General features: G+C 41.9%; 1 protein-coding gene across 2 annotated transcripts in view; it reads right to left on the reverse strand.

The window, feature by feature from the left end:
• Nucleotides 1-18,261, reverse strand: part of USP6NL (USP6 N-terminal like) — a 110,625-nt gene that overhangs the window by 36,180 nt on the left and 56,184 nt on the right. For both annotated transcript variants that reach the window (XM_054399645.1, XM_054399646.1), the window contains exon 5: nt 13,468-13,548. In XM_054399645.1, coding sequence (XP_054255620.1) covers nt 13,468-13,548 — 81 coding nt within the window. The remainder of the gene's footprint in view (nt 1-13,467; nt 13,549-18,261) is intronic.

The following is an 18,261-nucleotide window of genomic DNA, read 5'->3' on the forward strand; positions in this document are numbered from 1 at the left end:
ATTAGACACCCTTATGAAAAGTCTCTCTCCAGCCCTCCTATAGGATTCCTTCAGGTATTGGAAGGAAGCTATAAGGTCCCAGAGTCTTCTCTTCCTCAGACTCACAGTACAGCAATGGAGCACCTCAGTAGGAAACATTTTTGCCAGTTCATGACCATTTTGTAACTTGTTTTCAAACATTTCCAAGAACCATAAGGTTATTAATGTAAAGAACAGGTTGAAGAATAAATTCTCAAGACTATTGTTGCAAATTAATATTCTGGGAGAAGGTCAGGTGAACATCAAAGACCAGAAATAAGCCTTTGCAATAATAGTTTACTAGTGGAATACAATTAAAGCAAATTCAAATCACCCAACATGTGGGGCTGTTTTGTTGGGTGGTTTTTTGTTGTTTGTTTTTTTGTTTGGTTGGGTTGTTGGGTGGGTTTGTTTGTGCTGGCTGGATTTTGGTTGGTTGGTTGGTTTTCATTGTTTGTTGGTCTGTTGTGGTTTTATCTTCCCAGGAGATAAAACAGAAGCAGAAGAACAACCAGTTTCAGAGGACTCTAATGGCATTTACAGCTTTTCCATCTTCTGCAATTCCCAGATAGTCAAACACTAAGGGAACCCTTGAAGTAATAAGTAAAAACTGAAACAAAGATTTGCGGAAGAGCTTTAAAAAGAAAAGACTGAAAAATTAGTCTGCAAATATAACTTTAAGGAGAGTGGAAAGGACAGAGACAGCATTTTCATCAGCCCACTGCAGTTATGCAAAAAAAACCAGAAGGAAAGCAAACATTTTCAGTAGCTAACATCAGAATTATTGCACTACCTGACAGAATAAACCCAAATAACATTCAGAGCTTCTTGAAAACCATTTTATGTCTATATCCAGCTGACTCTGCTGTTCCAACTATTCTTTTATTTAGGTGCAGAAAAAAACTCTCAGGCATTCCAATCATTACAAGGTCCTGCCTCAAGACACAGCAGAACATGAGACTAAAGACTTTGCCACATACAGGAGACAGTTAAGCACAGACCTGATCATGGCACAGGCTCCATCACACAAATGGTAACGTGGAAACTTGTGCAAATAACTTCATGTACAACAGCAAATTGAGAGGCAGGGCTGATATGCCAGAGGGTCATGATACCACCCAGAGACATCCTGACAAGCTGGAGGAATGGGCTGACATGAACCTCATGATGTTCAACAAGGAGAGGTGCCAAGTCCTGCACCTTGTGAGGAACAACTCCACCCACCAGTCAGTACACGCTGAGGGCTACTCAGCTGGAAAGATGTTTGGCAGAAAAGGACATAAGGTTCATAAGGTGGATGACAAGTTGAACAAGAGCCAGCAGAGAGCCCTTGAAGCAAAGAAAACTAATGGTATCCTGGGTTGCATTAGACAAAACTACTGCCAGCAGGTTGAGGGAAGTGATCCCTCTCCTCTGCTCATGAGTAGTAAGACCACATCCAGAATACTGTGCTCACTTCTGGTCTCCTCAGCACAAGACAGACATGGACACACTGGATAGAGTCCAGAGAGCTATGAAAAGGAAAGAACTTTATGCCAGTGTCAAGAGGATGAGGCCAGTCACTTTTCAGTGATGCCCACTGATAGGATAAGGGGTAACGGGCATAAACCAGAACACAGGAATTTCCACCTCAGCTGCGACAGAGCACTGGAAAAGGCTGCCCAGAGAGGTTGAGTCTCCTCTGAAGATTTTTCAAAATCAACCTAGATGCAATTCCATGCAAACTGCTCCAGGTGCACCTGCTGTAACAGAAGGCCTCGACTAGATGATCCCCAGAGGTCCTTTCCAACACCTACCATTCTGTGCTTTCTGCTGTGAGAAAAGTGTGAGAGAGCTGGAACTGTTCAACCTGGAGAAGAGGAGGCTTAGGGCAATTTCATGTATATAAATACCTGAAGAGAAGATGTCAAGAGCACAGACAGAGGATTTTTTCAGTGGTGTCCAGTGACAGGACCAAAGGCAATGGACACAAACTGAACACTGGAGATTCCCTCTGAACATCAGGAAACACTTTCGTACTGTGAAGGTAACCATCTAGGGAGGCTGTGGAGTCTCCATGCATGGAGATATTCAAAAGCTGTTTGGACATGGTCCAGGGCAGCTGGCTGGTAGGTGGCCATGCTCAAACAGGGCAGGTAGACCACATGACCTCCAGTGATGCCTTCCAACCTCAACCATCCTGTGATCCTATGTGATTCTGCAGTTCTGTGAAAATTCCACAGCTGGGCATCTGGGTTGGCGGGAGGATGGGTTGGTGGGCAGGGGAGGAGGACAGGGATGACATGCAAGAAGGGCAGGGGAACCCACATATACTTCAGAGCAAAACTCATTTCTGGTATTTACTCAAGCATCAAACAGTTAAAGACAATATAAATTAGCAAACTGATTTCGTTAACTGAGTCTCTTCCCATAAGCACCATACTACTGCCCTCTGCTGTCTTCTAGTTCCTTATAAAATGTAAGGTTGAAAACAGTGACAAAATGCTGGGGTGGGGTCTAGCTGCTTGCAGAACCCTTATCTCATCTATTCTTTCTGAATCAGGAAGTACAAAAATTCAGGAGGCTACTTTTTCTTCTGCTTCTGGGATGATGAAATGTTGAGTTCTTTAAAATTAAGGCTTTCTTTAAAATTAAGGCTTTCTTAAGATAATACCTCAAAATTAAATATCACTAATTAAACTCAGAGTTCAGAAAACAGTTGTATGAAAAATTGTATCATTCAAAGAATGGAATTATGAAATCTGGGATTGAGAAAGTTACTTTTGTAGATATAATCATATAAATATAACTTATATAAAAATACAGGTTTAAGTTCTGTATCACATCTAGGCTGATATTCAGCCAAAGACAGCTGTTATAAATTCTTGCAATTATTTATATTGTTGATTCCAAAGAAGATAGGACAAGTGGACACTAGATGAGGGCCTCTCATCTAGGGATTCAAAAGAAGCTTCTCATGCAGAAATAAATTAGACCTGTAAATTGGACCTTTCCACTGTGAAACAGAACATACAAAATTAATTAAAAAGCTTACAAAGTAAGACAGAAAAAAACCCTCTCATATGTGGGATGTTCCCAATTAGCTATCATCTCAATTACTGAAATGTGTAACATTCAACATTCAGTGTGGCCCTGATGCAAAAAACCTAGAACACACACAACCTACCCACCCCTCCCCTGTTCCAAGCACTTCAGCTCACAAACCCAACTAGTTCCTGGACAAGAAATAAGGCCACCTTCACACAGGACTGAAGAGTGAACTGGCATTCTTACTTCCACAAGATATAAAACTGTTTTTCTTGAAAATAAAACTTGGTTATGTCAGGAAGAGCTGCACAAGCAGCGAGGGATTCTGCCACCTCAAAAAGAATCAGTGATGAGAAGCACAAGAATTAAAATCTGAAAGCTGACAAGAAAGTATCTTTGTAATGAAAAGAAAGTATATTTATAAAGGCTTCTGCCTTTAGAGGTTCTTCAGCTTCTGTGGGTTGCATAAAAGGAAGAAGTAGTCTATATACAAGAGTTGCTCCATCTCATTCAAAAAAATCTCAGGAATGCAAAGAGGGTTCTTCATTAAGGCTCAGTGTTCAGACTCCAAACTAAGTGGAGACTTGATTATAATGTTCTGTGTGAATGCCAGAACAGCTGGAAATTGCCAGCTAGCCTGATTGTTTCTCTTCTTCCTTTCCCTCTCAATTTAGGGAACTTCAATCACAGAGAGATGAAGGTAGACAGTGAATGACAGAAATACTTTGGTGGAAATACTCAAATGGGAATAGAACATATAACAATTTCATTTAATCTTTCCTGAAAGTTATGATCATACTAAGCCAGGAAGGATTTACTGTCTGTAGTGGTTGATTGCAGCCTGGATTATTAAGCAGTAGAATACAAATAGGAAATAAAAGCAGTAAGCTAGAGAAAGACCACACTGAAACATAAACTTTGCTGCTCTACGACACTTCCTGCGTAAGAAATGAGTGATGGGAAGATGAAAGCTTTGTTTTGATAAATATCAATCATGCAAAGACACCAGGGCACTTACACACTTCAGAGGCGAGTGTCTGTAAGAATCATGATGACTACATTGAAAAGATGCCTAAACAATCACACAGGAATCAAGGAGTTTCATATACGAAGAGGAAGGCAGGCAGAAACACCAGGAGGCTTGCATGGATGAACAAGGAGCTCCTGGACAAACTCAAACACAAAAAGGAGGCCTACAGAGGGTGGAAGCAAGGACAGGCACCCTGGGGTGAACACAAATAAATTATCTGAACAGCCAGGGATCAGGTTAGGAGAGCCAAAGTCTTGAGAGAATTAAGTCTGGCCAGGGACAACAAGAGCAACAAAAAAAACTCCTATAGGTACTCTGGTGATAAAAGGCAGACTAGGGGAAACACAGGCCCTCTCTGAAAGTAAATAGACCTAGTTACCCAGAATATGGAGAAGGCTGAGGTATAAAATCACCTTTTTGCCTCAGCCTTCATCAGCAAGTGCTCCAGCCACACCACCCAAGTCTGAGAAGGCAAAAGCAGGGACTGGGAGAATGAATAACCACCCACTGTACAAGATCAGGTTCAAGAACCTGAAGGTGCATATGTCACAGTATCACAGTATATCAGAGGTTGGAAGGGACCTCAAGAGATCATCAGGTCCAACCACCCTGCCAGAGCAGGATCACTTAGGGTAGTCTGCACAGGAATGCATCCAGGTGGGTTTTGAAAGTCTCCAGAGAAGGAGACTCCACAACCCCCCTGGGCAGCCTGTTCCAGTGCTCTGTCACCCTCACTGTAAAGAAGTTTCTCCTCCTGTTGAGCTGAAATCTTCTGTGTTCAAGTTTGAACTCATTGTTCCTTGTCTTATCACTGTGAAACACTGAAAAGAGCCTGGCCCCCTCCACTTGACACTCACCCCTCAGATACTTACAGACATTGCTCAGATCCCCTCTCAGTCTTCTCCAGACTAAACAGGCCCAGGGATCTCAGTTTCACTTCATAGTGGAGATGCTCAAATCCCCTAATCATCCTCATGGCTCTCCACTGGATTCTCTCCAGCAGTTCTCTTTCTTGAACTGGGGAGCCCAAAACTGGACACAGTATTCCAGGTGTGGTCCCACCAGGGCAGAGCAGAGAGGTGGAAGAACATCCCTAGACCTGCTGGACACACCTTTCTTGATGCATCCCAGGATCCCATTGGCTCTCTTGGCCACAAGAGCACATTGTTGTTCCATGGAGAACTTGCTGTCCACCAGCACTCCAAGATCTTTCTCTGTGGAGCTGCCTTCCAGCAGGGCAGCCCCTAAGCTGTCCTGGTGCCTGTTGTTATTTCTCCCCAGGTGCAGGACCCTGCCCTTGTCCTTATTAAACTTCATGTGGTTTGCCTGCACCCAGCTCTCCAGCCTGTCCAGGTCACACTGGATGGCTGCACAGCCTGACAGGTGTCAGCCAACCGCCCCAGTTTTGTGTCATCAGTGAACTTGCCCTCACCCAAGTCACTGATAAATATATTGAACAAAACTGGACCCAGTATTGATCCCTGGGGGACACCACTTGCCACAGGCCTCCAAGCTGACTCTGTCCCACTGATGATGACCCTCTGAACTCTGTTGTGGAGCCAGTTTGCAATCCACCTCACTGACCAGCCATCTATGCCACATCTCCTGAGCTTTTCTATGAGGATGTTATGGGAGACTGTATCAAAAGCTTTACTGAAGTCAAGATATATGACATCCACTGCTCTTCCCTCAGCTACCCGCTTGGTCATAACTTCATAGAAGGCTATCAGATTAGTTAGACAGGATCTCCCCTTGATAAATCCATGTTGGCTACTCCTGATAACCTTCTTGTCTGCCACGTGGTTAGAGATTACCTCCAGGATGAGCTGCTCCATCATCCTTCCAGGGATGGAGGTGAGGCTGACTGGTCTGTAGTTGCCTGGGTCCACCTTCTTGCCTTTTTTGAAGAGTGGAGTGACATTTGCTTTCTTCCAGTCATCAGGCACCTCTCCTGTTCTCCAGGACTTTTCAAAGATGATGGAGAGAGGTTCAGCAACACTATCAGCCAGCTCTCTCAGCACTCGTGGATGCATCCCACCAGGGCCCACGGATTTGTGTGTTTTCAGATGGTGTAAGAGATCTCTAACCTGACTGACCAGTGGAATGTCCAAATCTCTCCAGTTCTGCTCCCTTGTCTCTAGAGACTGAGGTTCCTGAGGGCTGGTCTTAGGAATGAAGACTGAGGCAAAACAGGCATTCAGCAACTCTGCCATCTCTGCATCAGCAGTTACTGCATCCCCCCTCTCATTCAGCAGTGTGCCCACCTTTTGCCTGCTCTTCCTTTTATCACTGATGTATTTGAAAAAAATCTTCTTGGTCTCCTTCACCCCTGGGGAAAGATTCAGTTCCAGGAGGGCCTTGGCTTTCTCTGGCTATATGTCTATAATGCTCCCAATTGACCAGTCCTTTTTTCCACATATTGTAAACCTCTTTTTTGAGTTTTACTAAGAGGCCCTTGCTTATCCATGCAGGTCTTCTCCTTGCCTTACTTGATTATTTTTTTCATGGGAAAACATTTCTCTTGAGCTTAGAGGAGGTAATGTTTGAACATCAACCAGCTCTCTTGGGCCCCCTTTCCTTCCAGAGCCCTAGTCCATTGGATATTTCCAAGTAGAGTCTTAAAAAGGGGAAAGTTGGCCCTTTTAAAGTCCAGGGTTGAAATTCTACTTATCACCCTGCTTCTTTGTCTGTTGATATTAAACTCTAACGTGTCATGGTCACTGCAACCAAGATTACCCCAACCTTGACAACTACAACCAGTCCTTTGTTTGTTACTATCAGGTCCAGTATGGCACTTCTCCTGGTTGGTTCTTCAACTACTTGCAGGAGAAAGTTGTCATCAGTGCACTGCAGGAACCTTTTGGACTGTTTGTGCTTGGCTGTGTGATCTTTCCAACTAATATCCGAGTGGTTGAAGTCACCCACAAGCACCTGGGCACTTGATCTTGAGGCTACTTCCAGCTGCCTGTAGAAGGCCTCATCAGTAGTTTCTCCCTGGTTCAGTGGTCTGTAGTAAACCCCCACAACCGTATCATCCGTGTTTGTACGTCCCTTCACTCTTACCCATAAGCTTTCAATGCTTTTATCATCTGCCCCTGGGTTGAGCTCAACACATTCCAGTTGCTTATTCACATAGAGAGCAACTCCACCACCTCACCTTGTCAGCCTGTCCTTCCTGAAAAGAACATAGCCCTCCATAACCACATTCCAGTCATGGGAGCTGTCCCACCATGGCTCTGTAATTGCAACAAGATCATAACCCTGCAACTGCACCCAGATTTCCAGTTCATCCTGCTTATTATTCCCCATGCTTCTTGCATTGGTATATAGACACTTCAGAGACTTAGCAGAGGAGTATTTGTTACCATTGTGGGTGTTGCATAATCCACTATCCCCTACAGCCCTTGGGACAGCAGTGGAATCATAGAATCATAGAACCAAGAAGGCTGGAAGAGACCTCAAAGATCATCGAGTCCAACCTGTCACCCTAAACCTCATGACTATCTAAACCATGGCACCAAGTGCCACGTCCAATCCCCTCTTGAACACCTCCAGGGATGGTGACTCCACCACCTCCCTGGGCAGCCCATTCCAATGGCCAACCACTCTCTCTGTGAAGAACTTTCTCCTCACCTCCAGCCTAAACCTCCCCTGGTGCAGTTTGAGACTGTGTCCCCTTGTTCTGCTGCTGGTTGCCTGGGAGAAGAGACCAAAGCCCTCCTGGCTACAACCTCCCTTCAGGTAGTTGTAGACAGCAATGAGGTCTCCCCTGAGCCTCCTCTTCTCCAGGCTAAACAGTCCCAGCTCCCTCAGCCTCTCCTCATAGGGTTTGTGCTCAAGGCCTCTCACCAGCCTCGTTGCCCTTCTCTGGACATGCTCCAGCAATTCAACATCTTTCCTAAACTGAGGGGCCCAGAACTGGACACAGTACTCAAGGTGTGGCCTAACCAGTGCTGTGTACAGGGGTACAATGACCTCCCTGCTCCTGCTGGCCACACTATTCCTGATGCAGGCCAGGATGCCATTGGCTCTCTTGGCCACCTGGGCACACTGCTGGCTCATGTTCAGGCAGCTGTCAACCAGTACCCCCAGGTCCTTTTCCACCTGGCTGCTCTCCAGCCACTCTGACCCCAGCCTGTAGCTCTGCATGGGGTTGTTGTGGCCAAAGTGGAGCACCTGGCACTTGGATTTGTTGAATGCCATCATGTTGGACTCTGCCCATCTGTCCAGCCTGTCAAGGTCCCTCTGCAGAGCCCTTCTACCTTCTAACAGATCAACACCTGCTCCCAGCTTGGTGTCATCTGCAAATTTACTGATGATGGACTCAATCCCCTCATCCAGATCATCAATAAAGATATCGAACAGGATGGGGCCCAGCGAACTGGTATCCTGCCTCACAATTGTCCCAGGAATGTCAGGGACCTGATGAGATGGGTCCTGAGGGAGCTACTGGATCAAATCACTAAGTTACTCCAAGATCATGGAGATGATGCTCCTGGAAACTCTGCTAAGGCACACAGAAAATAATGAGGTGACTGATGACAACGAACATGGCTTCATTAAGGGCAAATTGTAGCTGACAAATTTGGTGGCCTGCTACAATGAGGTTACAGCACTGGTGGAAGAGCAACTGACATCATCTGCCTGGACTTGTGCAAAGCATTTGACATTGTCCCACACAACATCCTTGCACTGAATTGGAGGTGTCGAGGCAGACAGAAGTGACAGGCAGTGTTCTACAGGTGTTGGTGCTGGGACTGGCACTGTTTACGTTCCTGTTAGCAACATGGACAGTGGCAAGCTTGCTGACGACACCGAGCTGCAGTGTGGTCAACAAGTTGGAGGGAAAAGATACCATCCGGAAGGACCTTGACAGATTTAAACAGTGGGCCAGTGCAAATCTCAAAGTTCAGTAAGACCAAGTACAAGGTCCTGCATCCAGGTTGGGGCAATCTCCAGTATCAATACAGGTTGGGAAGTGTGTGGGTTGAGAGTGAGTGGGGGTGATGCATGACAAGAAACTCAACATGACCTGGCAACATGTGTTCGCAGCCCAGAAAGTCAACTGTATCCCAGGCTGCATCAAAAGAATTGTGCACTGCAGGTTGAGGGAAGCAGCTCTATCCCTCGATGCTGCTCTCATGAGACCCAACCTGGAGTATTGTACTCAGTTCTGGAGCCCATAATGCAAGGAGGACACAGACAGGAACACTGGAAAGCAGGCTGCCCAGGTAAGTTGTGGGTATCTTATCCTTGAAAGTGTTCAAGGCCAGGATGGATGGGGCTTTGAGCAACCTAGTCTAGTGGAAGGTGCCCCTGTGCATGGCAGCAGGACTAGAAGTAGATGATCTTTAAGGTCACTTTCAGTTCAAACCATTCTGTGACTTCACACAGCTTCAGAGCTGTGTATGAGTTCATTTTATTACATCATCCTTCATTACCTCTAAATCATAAATAAAAATATAGTAAAGAATGGCACATTTCTGGTCTCAATGTGACAACTCGTCCATCTCCTCATGGTCACACACTGCTGCCCTCCATTCACTCTCTCCCACACCCAATTTTTTTACTTTCATCTTCTCTCAAATTTGGTTTAAGAACAGAATCTCTAAGAGAAACACAGTGTGAAGTTCCCAAACTCCCCACCTCTCTCAAGACAGTCTTCTACAATAAAGATATGGGAAAGACACAAATTGAAGCATCTCACACTCACATCGGTGTTAATATTTTCTCATTAATTCTCCTTGTGAAGTTATGATGGAAAAAAATAAGGAAGCAGCCTATAGGCAGCCCTGCAAGTATATTAAATTAAAACTGTATTTTGCAATTAAGCATATGACAGTTTTGGATCATGTAATAAAAAAATATGGATTCATTTTCAGTATGTGTGCAGCATGAGTACACATGAACACATTTCTTCAAGCCAAATTTCTCTCAGCTGTATATTATGAGGGTTTATTACCAACAGCCTTTCTGAAGTCCTGTACTTTGTACACACCTGCTCTATCCCTGGGACCATCACCTTCTCTGACACTCCACTGCCCTCTTTTTAAGAGCACAGGCATCTCAAGTATGCTGTTTTCCAAAACCAAGACATCACTGCAATTATAATCAATAACCATGCAACATTGTTACTACTTCTGTTCTGTAACATTCCTTTAGCGCTGTTTTTAAACACAGCCGTTTTCAGAAGCAGCCTGACTGCCCAGAAACCATGGGAGTGCCAGGTGAAGTGAGTCTTTTTAAGACACAGGCTGTTTATTTTTCTTTAGCAATTTGTTCCTCCAGTGTTAACCACTTTATCCAATCCAGTGAAGACAGCAAGCAAGAGTCTGCAATTGTTCTTTCAGGTATTGCTTCTGTGCTTCAAGAAGGTGAGCAAGGAAAGCTGGTGCATTCTTCCAACACACTTTTAGATAAAAACTGTTTTTATTTTTGAGTTTTATACAACCCTGAGTATATCACCAGGCGTTCCATAATGAGCAGTGACAATGCCTGACCTTCCACTGCATGCTCAGGAGGAGGAGGCTGAATCTTTATTCTGTATGTTCTGGTTCACTTACCACATAACATGAGAGGCAAAAAAAGAAAGAAAACACCCTTGGTTTTGAAGTCACATGTGCTCCACCAGAGTTCAACAATCAGTGAGAAATTTTTCTAGCCTCAAGCAAAGTGCATCCCCTTTATGAGCATATTGAATTAATCTTGCCAGTATTTACAGCTCAGCCTATAATTTGTTACATGAACTGAAACTCTTTCTGCTCAGCTGACATGCTCTATCTTCTGCATGTTTGGTGACAGAGGACTATTCAGTTAAGTCAGTGTATCATGGACTGACATCACCAATGGCTGAAGAGGAAGACAATATGTAGCTATTGTGTTACCTGAAAAGTATTTAACATTCTCTTTGCAAACAAAGTAGCTGTTACACAGATTTTTGATCATCCCTTAGACTTGAGAACATATTTGCTCTTCAAATTACCCAACCACCACATTAAAGAAACAAAGCCACCAGTGTTAAGAGCTTCAGTTTCTCCCTCCAGAGAAGATGACAGGGTGGAAAGTAGGATTACAAGAAAAAACTTGCAAAACAAATTATTACTCATTGATGCATTCACTTCATACTTTAAGAAAATTAATTTGTTGGCTTCTAATTTATACCCTGAAAAATACCAACCACTGGCTTTGGTGCTTTTAACAAAAGTGAAGTGCAAGCCATAGCTACTAGTCTCAAAATCAAAGGTAGTGTTATGGGTGAGACCCCACCTGGAGTACTGCATCCAGTTCTGGAGCCCCTGTTACAAGAGGGATATGGACATGCTGGAATGTGTCCAGAGAAGGGCCACCAGGATGATCAGAGGGCTGGAGCACCTCTCCTATGAGGACAGACTGAAAGAGTTGGGGCTGTTCAGTCTGGAGAAGAGAAGGCTCCGAGGTGACCTTCTTGTGGCCTTCCAGTATCTGAAGGGGGCCTACAAGAAAGCTGGGGAGGGACCTTTTAGGATATCAGGGAGTGATAGGACTAGGGGGAATGGAATAAAGCTGGAAGTGAGGAGATTCAGGCTGGACGTGAGGAAGAAGTTCTTCACCATGAGAGTGGTGAGAGCCTGGAATGGGTTGTCCAGGGAGGTGGTTGGGGCCCCATCCCTGGAGGTGTTTAAGGCCAGGCTGGATGAGGCTCTGGCCAGCCTGATCTAGTGTGAGGTGTCCCTGCCCACAGCAGCAGGGTTGGAACTGGATGGTCCTTGTGGTCCCTTCCAACCCTGACTGATTCTATGATTACTCTGATTCTGTGCATTATCCACCAAAAAGCCACAAGAACACTTAAGAAAACCTCCCCAGCACAGTGCTGGCAATATAGCCTCTTCCAGGATGCTTTTTCCCATCTGGAATTCTTCCATGATTTTAAGGTGACCAAGACTACAAATTCCAACAAATAAACTATTGACATGAAAATCCCTAGCCAGCTTTTAAAGCAAGTAAAAGCACTTAGCACTTAAGAGCATACTGAACATAACCCACTTTTTGTCAAAACCCCCAGACCATTACTTATTGTTTACGTAGGAGAAAAACAATTCTGTAACTAAAAATTCTTAAAACAATTTAAAGATTATTAATGGCAAATTCACTTCCTTAAAATTCATCTGCAGCTACACATAGGGGGGGGAAAATAAATAAAATTAAGTCAAGAAGTGTTGGGCACTATTAAGAAGCTGCCAGCAGACTTCAGTTTTTCCATCTTGATTCCAAAATAGAAAAAGTTCATCACAGTATGAAGTTTTCTATTCAAAAGTAGGTATCATTCACACCACTGAAAGAATTCACTTCTCTGAGATTATGAATGCTGCGTGACAAAATTATTCACAGAAAAACCAGACTTATCCCTGGGGGTACAGGGCATTGAAAGCTTTCCTATACATATTTTTCACTTTCTAACTTAGTGCAACACTATTTTTAAACAACCAACTCTCTTAGGATATCCTAAGGTATCTGTGCTGGCAAGTGTGATAATTTAACCACCAAACTATATGCCCTATGTTATGACTAATCAGTTTCTTACAGGAGTTTTTCAAGGCAGTTTGCACTGACCCATGACTGTCCTGGGCTGTTCAGTAAACCTGGGCTGCCAAAACCCAGGAAAGTTAAAAAAAAAAAAAAAAAAAAAAAAGGGGGGGGATGGGGAGAAAAAAAAAAGAATAAAAAATTAGAAGAAAGAAAACAAAGAAAAAGGAAACTGGAAAAGAGAAGAAGATTAATAATAAACTAAACTCACAGATCTTAATAAGAAATTCAAAAGAGTAACTTTAAATGTAGATATTAATTAGTACAATATGCAGCGTACAAAGACATAAGTGAAGTTAAAATTCATATCCCTTGGTAGGAGATCTGTGACTCCTGAAGAATTCAACTCTGCCTATATTAAGGTGGCCCCTCTTTTCAAGTTCATCAAGATTTTTCTCTTTTTTTTCTCCTTTGTATTCTCAAAGCCTAAATCAAACAGAACTTCTAGCTCTCTGCAAGACAAGACAAGCAGGTCTGATGCTTGAAACACTCCACAGAGTACTTTGCAGATGTGAACATAACACACTGTGTGATCCCCCTCCCAATCCCACAGTGCAAGTACAAAGCAGTACAGCACCCAATTACTACTATCAATGTCAGACAACCTATGCAACACTGCCCTTAGAAATTCCTTACATTTGACCACCAGATTTGTTGGAGTTTATCATTATTATTATTGGGTTATTATGTATTATTGCATTTCAGAAGAATAAAATAGAGCCTTTTCATTTCACTGTGGAATGGTTTTTTTCAGATTTCAGAGATAATCTAACTCAAGTTTATACATTCATTCAGAATAGATAGCTAATGAAAAAGCAGCATAATGTTACCTTTTCACTGTTCTTGTATTTTTCCCAGCTTTTCAGCATCTTAAGCCATTTTGTAGTTCTTTCAATTTCAAGGTGCTTTTGCTGAAAAAAAAAAAGGGAATAAAAAAGGAAATCTTTTAATCTTTCCAAAATGATTACATTTTAAATTATTGACATTTTTCTAGTAACATTTGAGGAAAAAGTTTAACACCGTGTTTTTATCCAGTCATCTATGAACAGTAACAAAGAGAAACACCAGTTCACTTAAAACATTAAAAAAATGTCAACAAAAACTGAGCAGAAATCTTTAAGTAACATGTAAAGAATGGCATTTTGTAAGAGGAGTTTAAGAAGGACACAGAGCTGTTGGAGCAAGCCCAGAGGAAGGCCACAAAGAAGATCCAAGGGCTGGAACACCTCTGCTATGAGGATAAGGCTGAGAGAGCTGGGGTTGTTCAGCCTAGAGAACAGAAGACCCTGATGGGACCTTAGAGCTGCCTTCCAGTACCTGAAGGGATCCTACAGGAAGGCTGGAGGACTTTTCACAAGGATGTCTAGCGATAGAACAAGGGGGAATAAGCTTTAAGATGAGGTAGAGTAGGGTTAAACTGGATCTTCAGTACAGGGGTCGTGGGACTCTGGAATAGGTTGCCCAGGGAGGTTGTGGATGCTTCCTCCCTGGGGATGTTCAAGGCCAGGCTGGATGAGGCCTTGAGCAGCTGAGTCTAGTTGAGAGGTGTCCCTGCCCATGGCGGGGAGGTTGGAGTAGATGATCTCTGATGTCCCTTCCAACCTAAACTGTTCTATGATTCTAAGTACAAGGTTTCTTCTCTACACATTTTTGGCAAGTATAAAAAACTTCATTTTTTTTTCTTCTCTGTAAATTTTCAGGCAAAAAATTTCTGCTGCAAGCCTCTTAAAAATTAGTTGACTCTAAAATTATGACCTTCTTTATCCAGACTCACCCTAAACATAATTACCTACTGTTTTCCAGTGATCACACAAAACATCCCTTCTTAAAAGACACAAAGCTAAAAAGTCAGAAAGTACATCAACAAAAACAAGTGCATGAAGTGCAGTATCCAATATGGGAATAAATTGCCATTCTGGACATCAAAAGCCAGAAAGCCTTGCTACCTCATCTCCGGCTTGGTACATTTTTACCCAAACGTTCTTGTATCTTAACATCAAGGATTTCTTCTGAAGCTAAGAACTATTTGCTTAAGTTACAATACTAATAGGAATATTTCAGTAATAAGGTGATAAAATGAGAATTCAGAACAAAACCAACTCTACCTTCTCAAAATAAACAGTTATATTAAAAATAGTACAACATGATAAGCAATGAACGTGAAATCCATACATTATTTATATTACATATGGCTTTAAAAGTATGGGACAACCCTAATACCTTCATAGGTCATTCTGCCTATGAAGACTTTGCTACAGCTGCTTGCAATTTCTTCTATTTGGGAACCAAATAAGGACTTGAAATTACCTATTTTAGTCCATGGAATTGCAAGGCACTTTGGCTCTTCCCAGCCAAATTATAAATAAATAAATAAATGTTACTGGCTTCAAGGATAAGAAGATTTTTAGCACATATTTTTACAGTTTTCCATGCTGTAAAGTAGGCAAAGTGTCTCTGATTATACTACAAAGTTAAATAATAGCTGTATTTTAAAAATAAGAATGACACTATTTCAACTGTTTCATAATGCTTTGGAGATGAAGCTCAATACAGGAAAAGCTAAAGCGCAAAATGTACATGTGTGGTTATTGCTTTATCTTCAAAGATGAATATCCACAAATATTTGGGGGGTTTGTAAAGGACAGCTCCTTAACCTTCAACTTCTAATCCAGGGCTTAATAAAGACAGGAAAGATACTCTGTTTCATATAGTAAGTGATGCAATCTGGGAACAATGCAAGAGTTATTTCAAAGCTGAAAACCTATTAGTACTTTCTTTAAGTATTATGTCAATCTGTATCTGAAAAGGGGGAGAAAATATAAATTATTACTTATTATCTCAACTGAATTCTATTTTTACATTTAGCTTTTACTCATCAGAATTTGTGCATTCTTTGTTGGCTATCAATGCCACAAAATGGGCAAATTACTTCTTCAATCCAGGAGCCCAATCTGCTTCTTTGCACTTGCAGAAGTATGAGTGGATGATTGTTTAGGTCAACCCCATGATTCAGTCCATGAAGTATCCTGGAAATTAGCTGAGTTTGGTTTAAGTTATTTTTATTTGAATCCCACTGATGTAAGCCTGACAGAAGTATAATAAAAGTTACGGGGAAAGAAGTGCCTCTACTCTTTCAACCTTAATTTAGCTAACTACTTATGCTGCAATCAATTGCGTACATTCTTGCTTAGGTTCCATGTTGTATTTGGCAATGCCTTAAACACTTGCCTTTTATTTAATTTTCTTTTTTATATAAAACACTCTTCTTGGGAGTCAGGTTAGAGGGGAACTGTAGAAAAACTATGGCTTGTCAGATTTCCTAGGTTTCACAACACCGTTTCCAATTCTCCTCCACACTTGCAACCCCCTTTAAGAAACCATTTTTAACATCTCCTAGAGCAGATGTTCTCTAGGCAGAGTTTAGACTGCAGGAATAACACTGCTATCAAGTCAGGAAAGGTCTCTGCCCTCAACAGGCTGTTCAGATAATTGGTAAGAAAAATAAAGCCCTGTCTGCTCCCAGAGTCTCTTTGTTTGTACGTTTGATCTACTTTCAAGATTTTTGGTCTTTTGAGCCAGAAGCTCACTTTAGTTGTATGTTTGTTCAAGCTTTTATGTCTCCTGTGTCAATTTATCCCAGTTCTCAAGTGATGCTACTGTAGTCAAAATAGCAATTATTTCGGTGTTTGGTTGTTGAAAACTTTTAGTTATTTTTTCCTCAGTCTGAGTTATGTTCACTTTCATGTCTAACAGGTGCAACACAGCAAACACGGATAGATCTGACACACGCATTGCAGAGTAAAGGGATGTGCTGCTGCTTTTTCAGGCAAGTTCCATGTAGTTGTCACAAGTAAATGAAATAAATAAATTCTTTTATCTGTCTTCTGAGCACATTTTACACTTTGAGGCATTTTTGCCATTGGGAATAACAAAATCCCTAACTGAAGCAGAGAAGGTCTCTTACTCTCATGTCAGAAAATAATACACTACTGAAAGCAAAAAAAAAAAAAAAAAAAAGGCATGAAGTTAAGTTGGCAAGCATCCATCTTGTGTACAGCACTCTAGCATGCTTGCTCTCCAGGCCAGTAAAGTTGAGGTTTAAAAGCAATGCTTCAGCAGAAGCCTCAGACAAAACCAGAACTTGCTGGACTGTTCTCTGGACAACTGTAATCAAGTAAACTTAGGGTAAAACCAAACAAACAGAAAATTACCTACAAAACATTCTGTAGCACTTACAAAAAACAGTCAGAGACAGACCCCAGATATCCTGAGGTCAATTCTTTGTCTGCTTTTCTCTCCTAAATGATTCTTTCTCCCCTAGTTTTATCTCAGATGTGTTGGATGATTCATCTAAAGGTTAAGTAGTTCATAGTGTAGGAAAATGATTCAATACAGTTAAATCACCAAATGCCCAGCAAGGTAATGAAGCATCAAAATTAACCTGTATTCATATTAATACTATGTATACAGTATTAATATATACACAGACACTCACATCGATACATATAGAGAAAATGCAGCTTAAGCTTTATGCTAGAGTGTATATGAAGAATAGATTCAAAATTCACAACCATTTACATAAGGTGCAAAGGAAATGAAAAAATTACTTAGGAAATGTACAAAGTACTCCTAAGCAAGGTCAAAGAATTGTTCTGTCAGTAAGTGACTTTGAAAGATACTGCACAGAAAGCTTTCAGCCTGCATTAATTGTCATATTAATTGTCATATGTATGGTATCTTGAAAATTGTGAAGATTCAAACACTGCTGACAGAAGACAGATAAAGCTTAAACCAGCAGAGGTCAGAATACCATCAGGAGTGTCACTAGGAGTCTAATACAGAAGTATTACCATATGATTATAAAAAGACACTAGACTCGCAGTTTAACATTGGTTTGTACAAATGTGGTTTCTCTGCTGACATTTTGTCTGAGACAGCACAAAAACAGTATGGGACAGAGAATGGAGACACTAAATTCCCCACAAAATTTAAGGCCAACTACAAAGCCACAGCGAATCAGAGCTTCAAAACACATATTCCATAATAACTGCAAGCTGTCTAATATTGATGCTCCTAGACTTATCACCCTGCTGTGTCCTTCTGATAGAAATGAAATTATATATATCCCTACTATGTTATTAAAGGTAATGAAACAGGGCAGGAAAATCCAACTATTTCAGGCTGTGTGCCTAAAACCACACATGAACCAACACAAAAGACTCTCAGAAGTTCCCCTCTTTTGTGAGACGTATTTCTTACCAGCCCTATATTGAAGCTCAAAATAATTAATTTTCAGAAGCACTGCTGCTTTTAACACTCAGGGAGCTGAGCTGCTTAGAACAAGTTCACTTCATCCCTTCTCCATGCTCTCTACTGATCTGTCCAGCCAAGAGGGTTAACTTCAAATATTTAATCTTGAGGTCTTTGATGACACAGAAGATCACATGGACAAACAAGAAGGATATGATCTGGCCTAAGAGGCATGACACACCAAGAAGAAACACCAACAATAACCAGGCACAAACAAGAAGAAATTCAGTTCCTGATGATTTTAATAAAAACTTTCCACGCTCCAAAACTTCTCCTCCAGTAGCCTCCAGCAGCAAAATGACTTCCAGAATAGG

This window comes from Indicator indicator, chromosome 3 (genome assembly GCF_027791375.1).
Source record: "Indicator indicator isolate 239-I01 chromosome 3, UM_Iind_1.1, whole genome shotgun sequence".
Taxonomy (NCBI): domain Eukaryota; kingdom Metazoa; phylum Chordata; class Aves; order Piciformes; family Indicatoridae; genus Indicator; species Indicator indicator.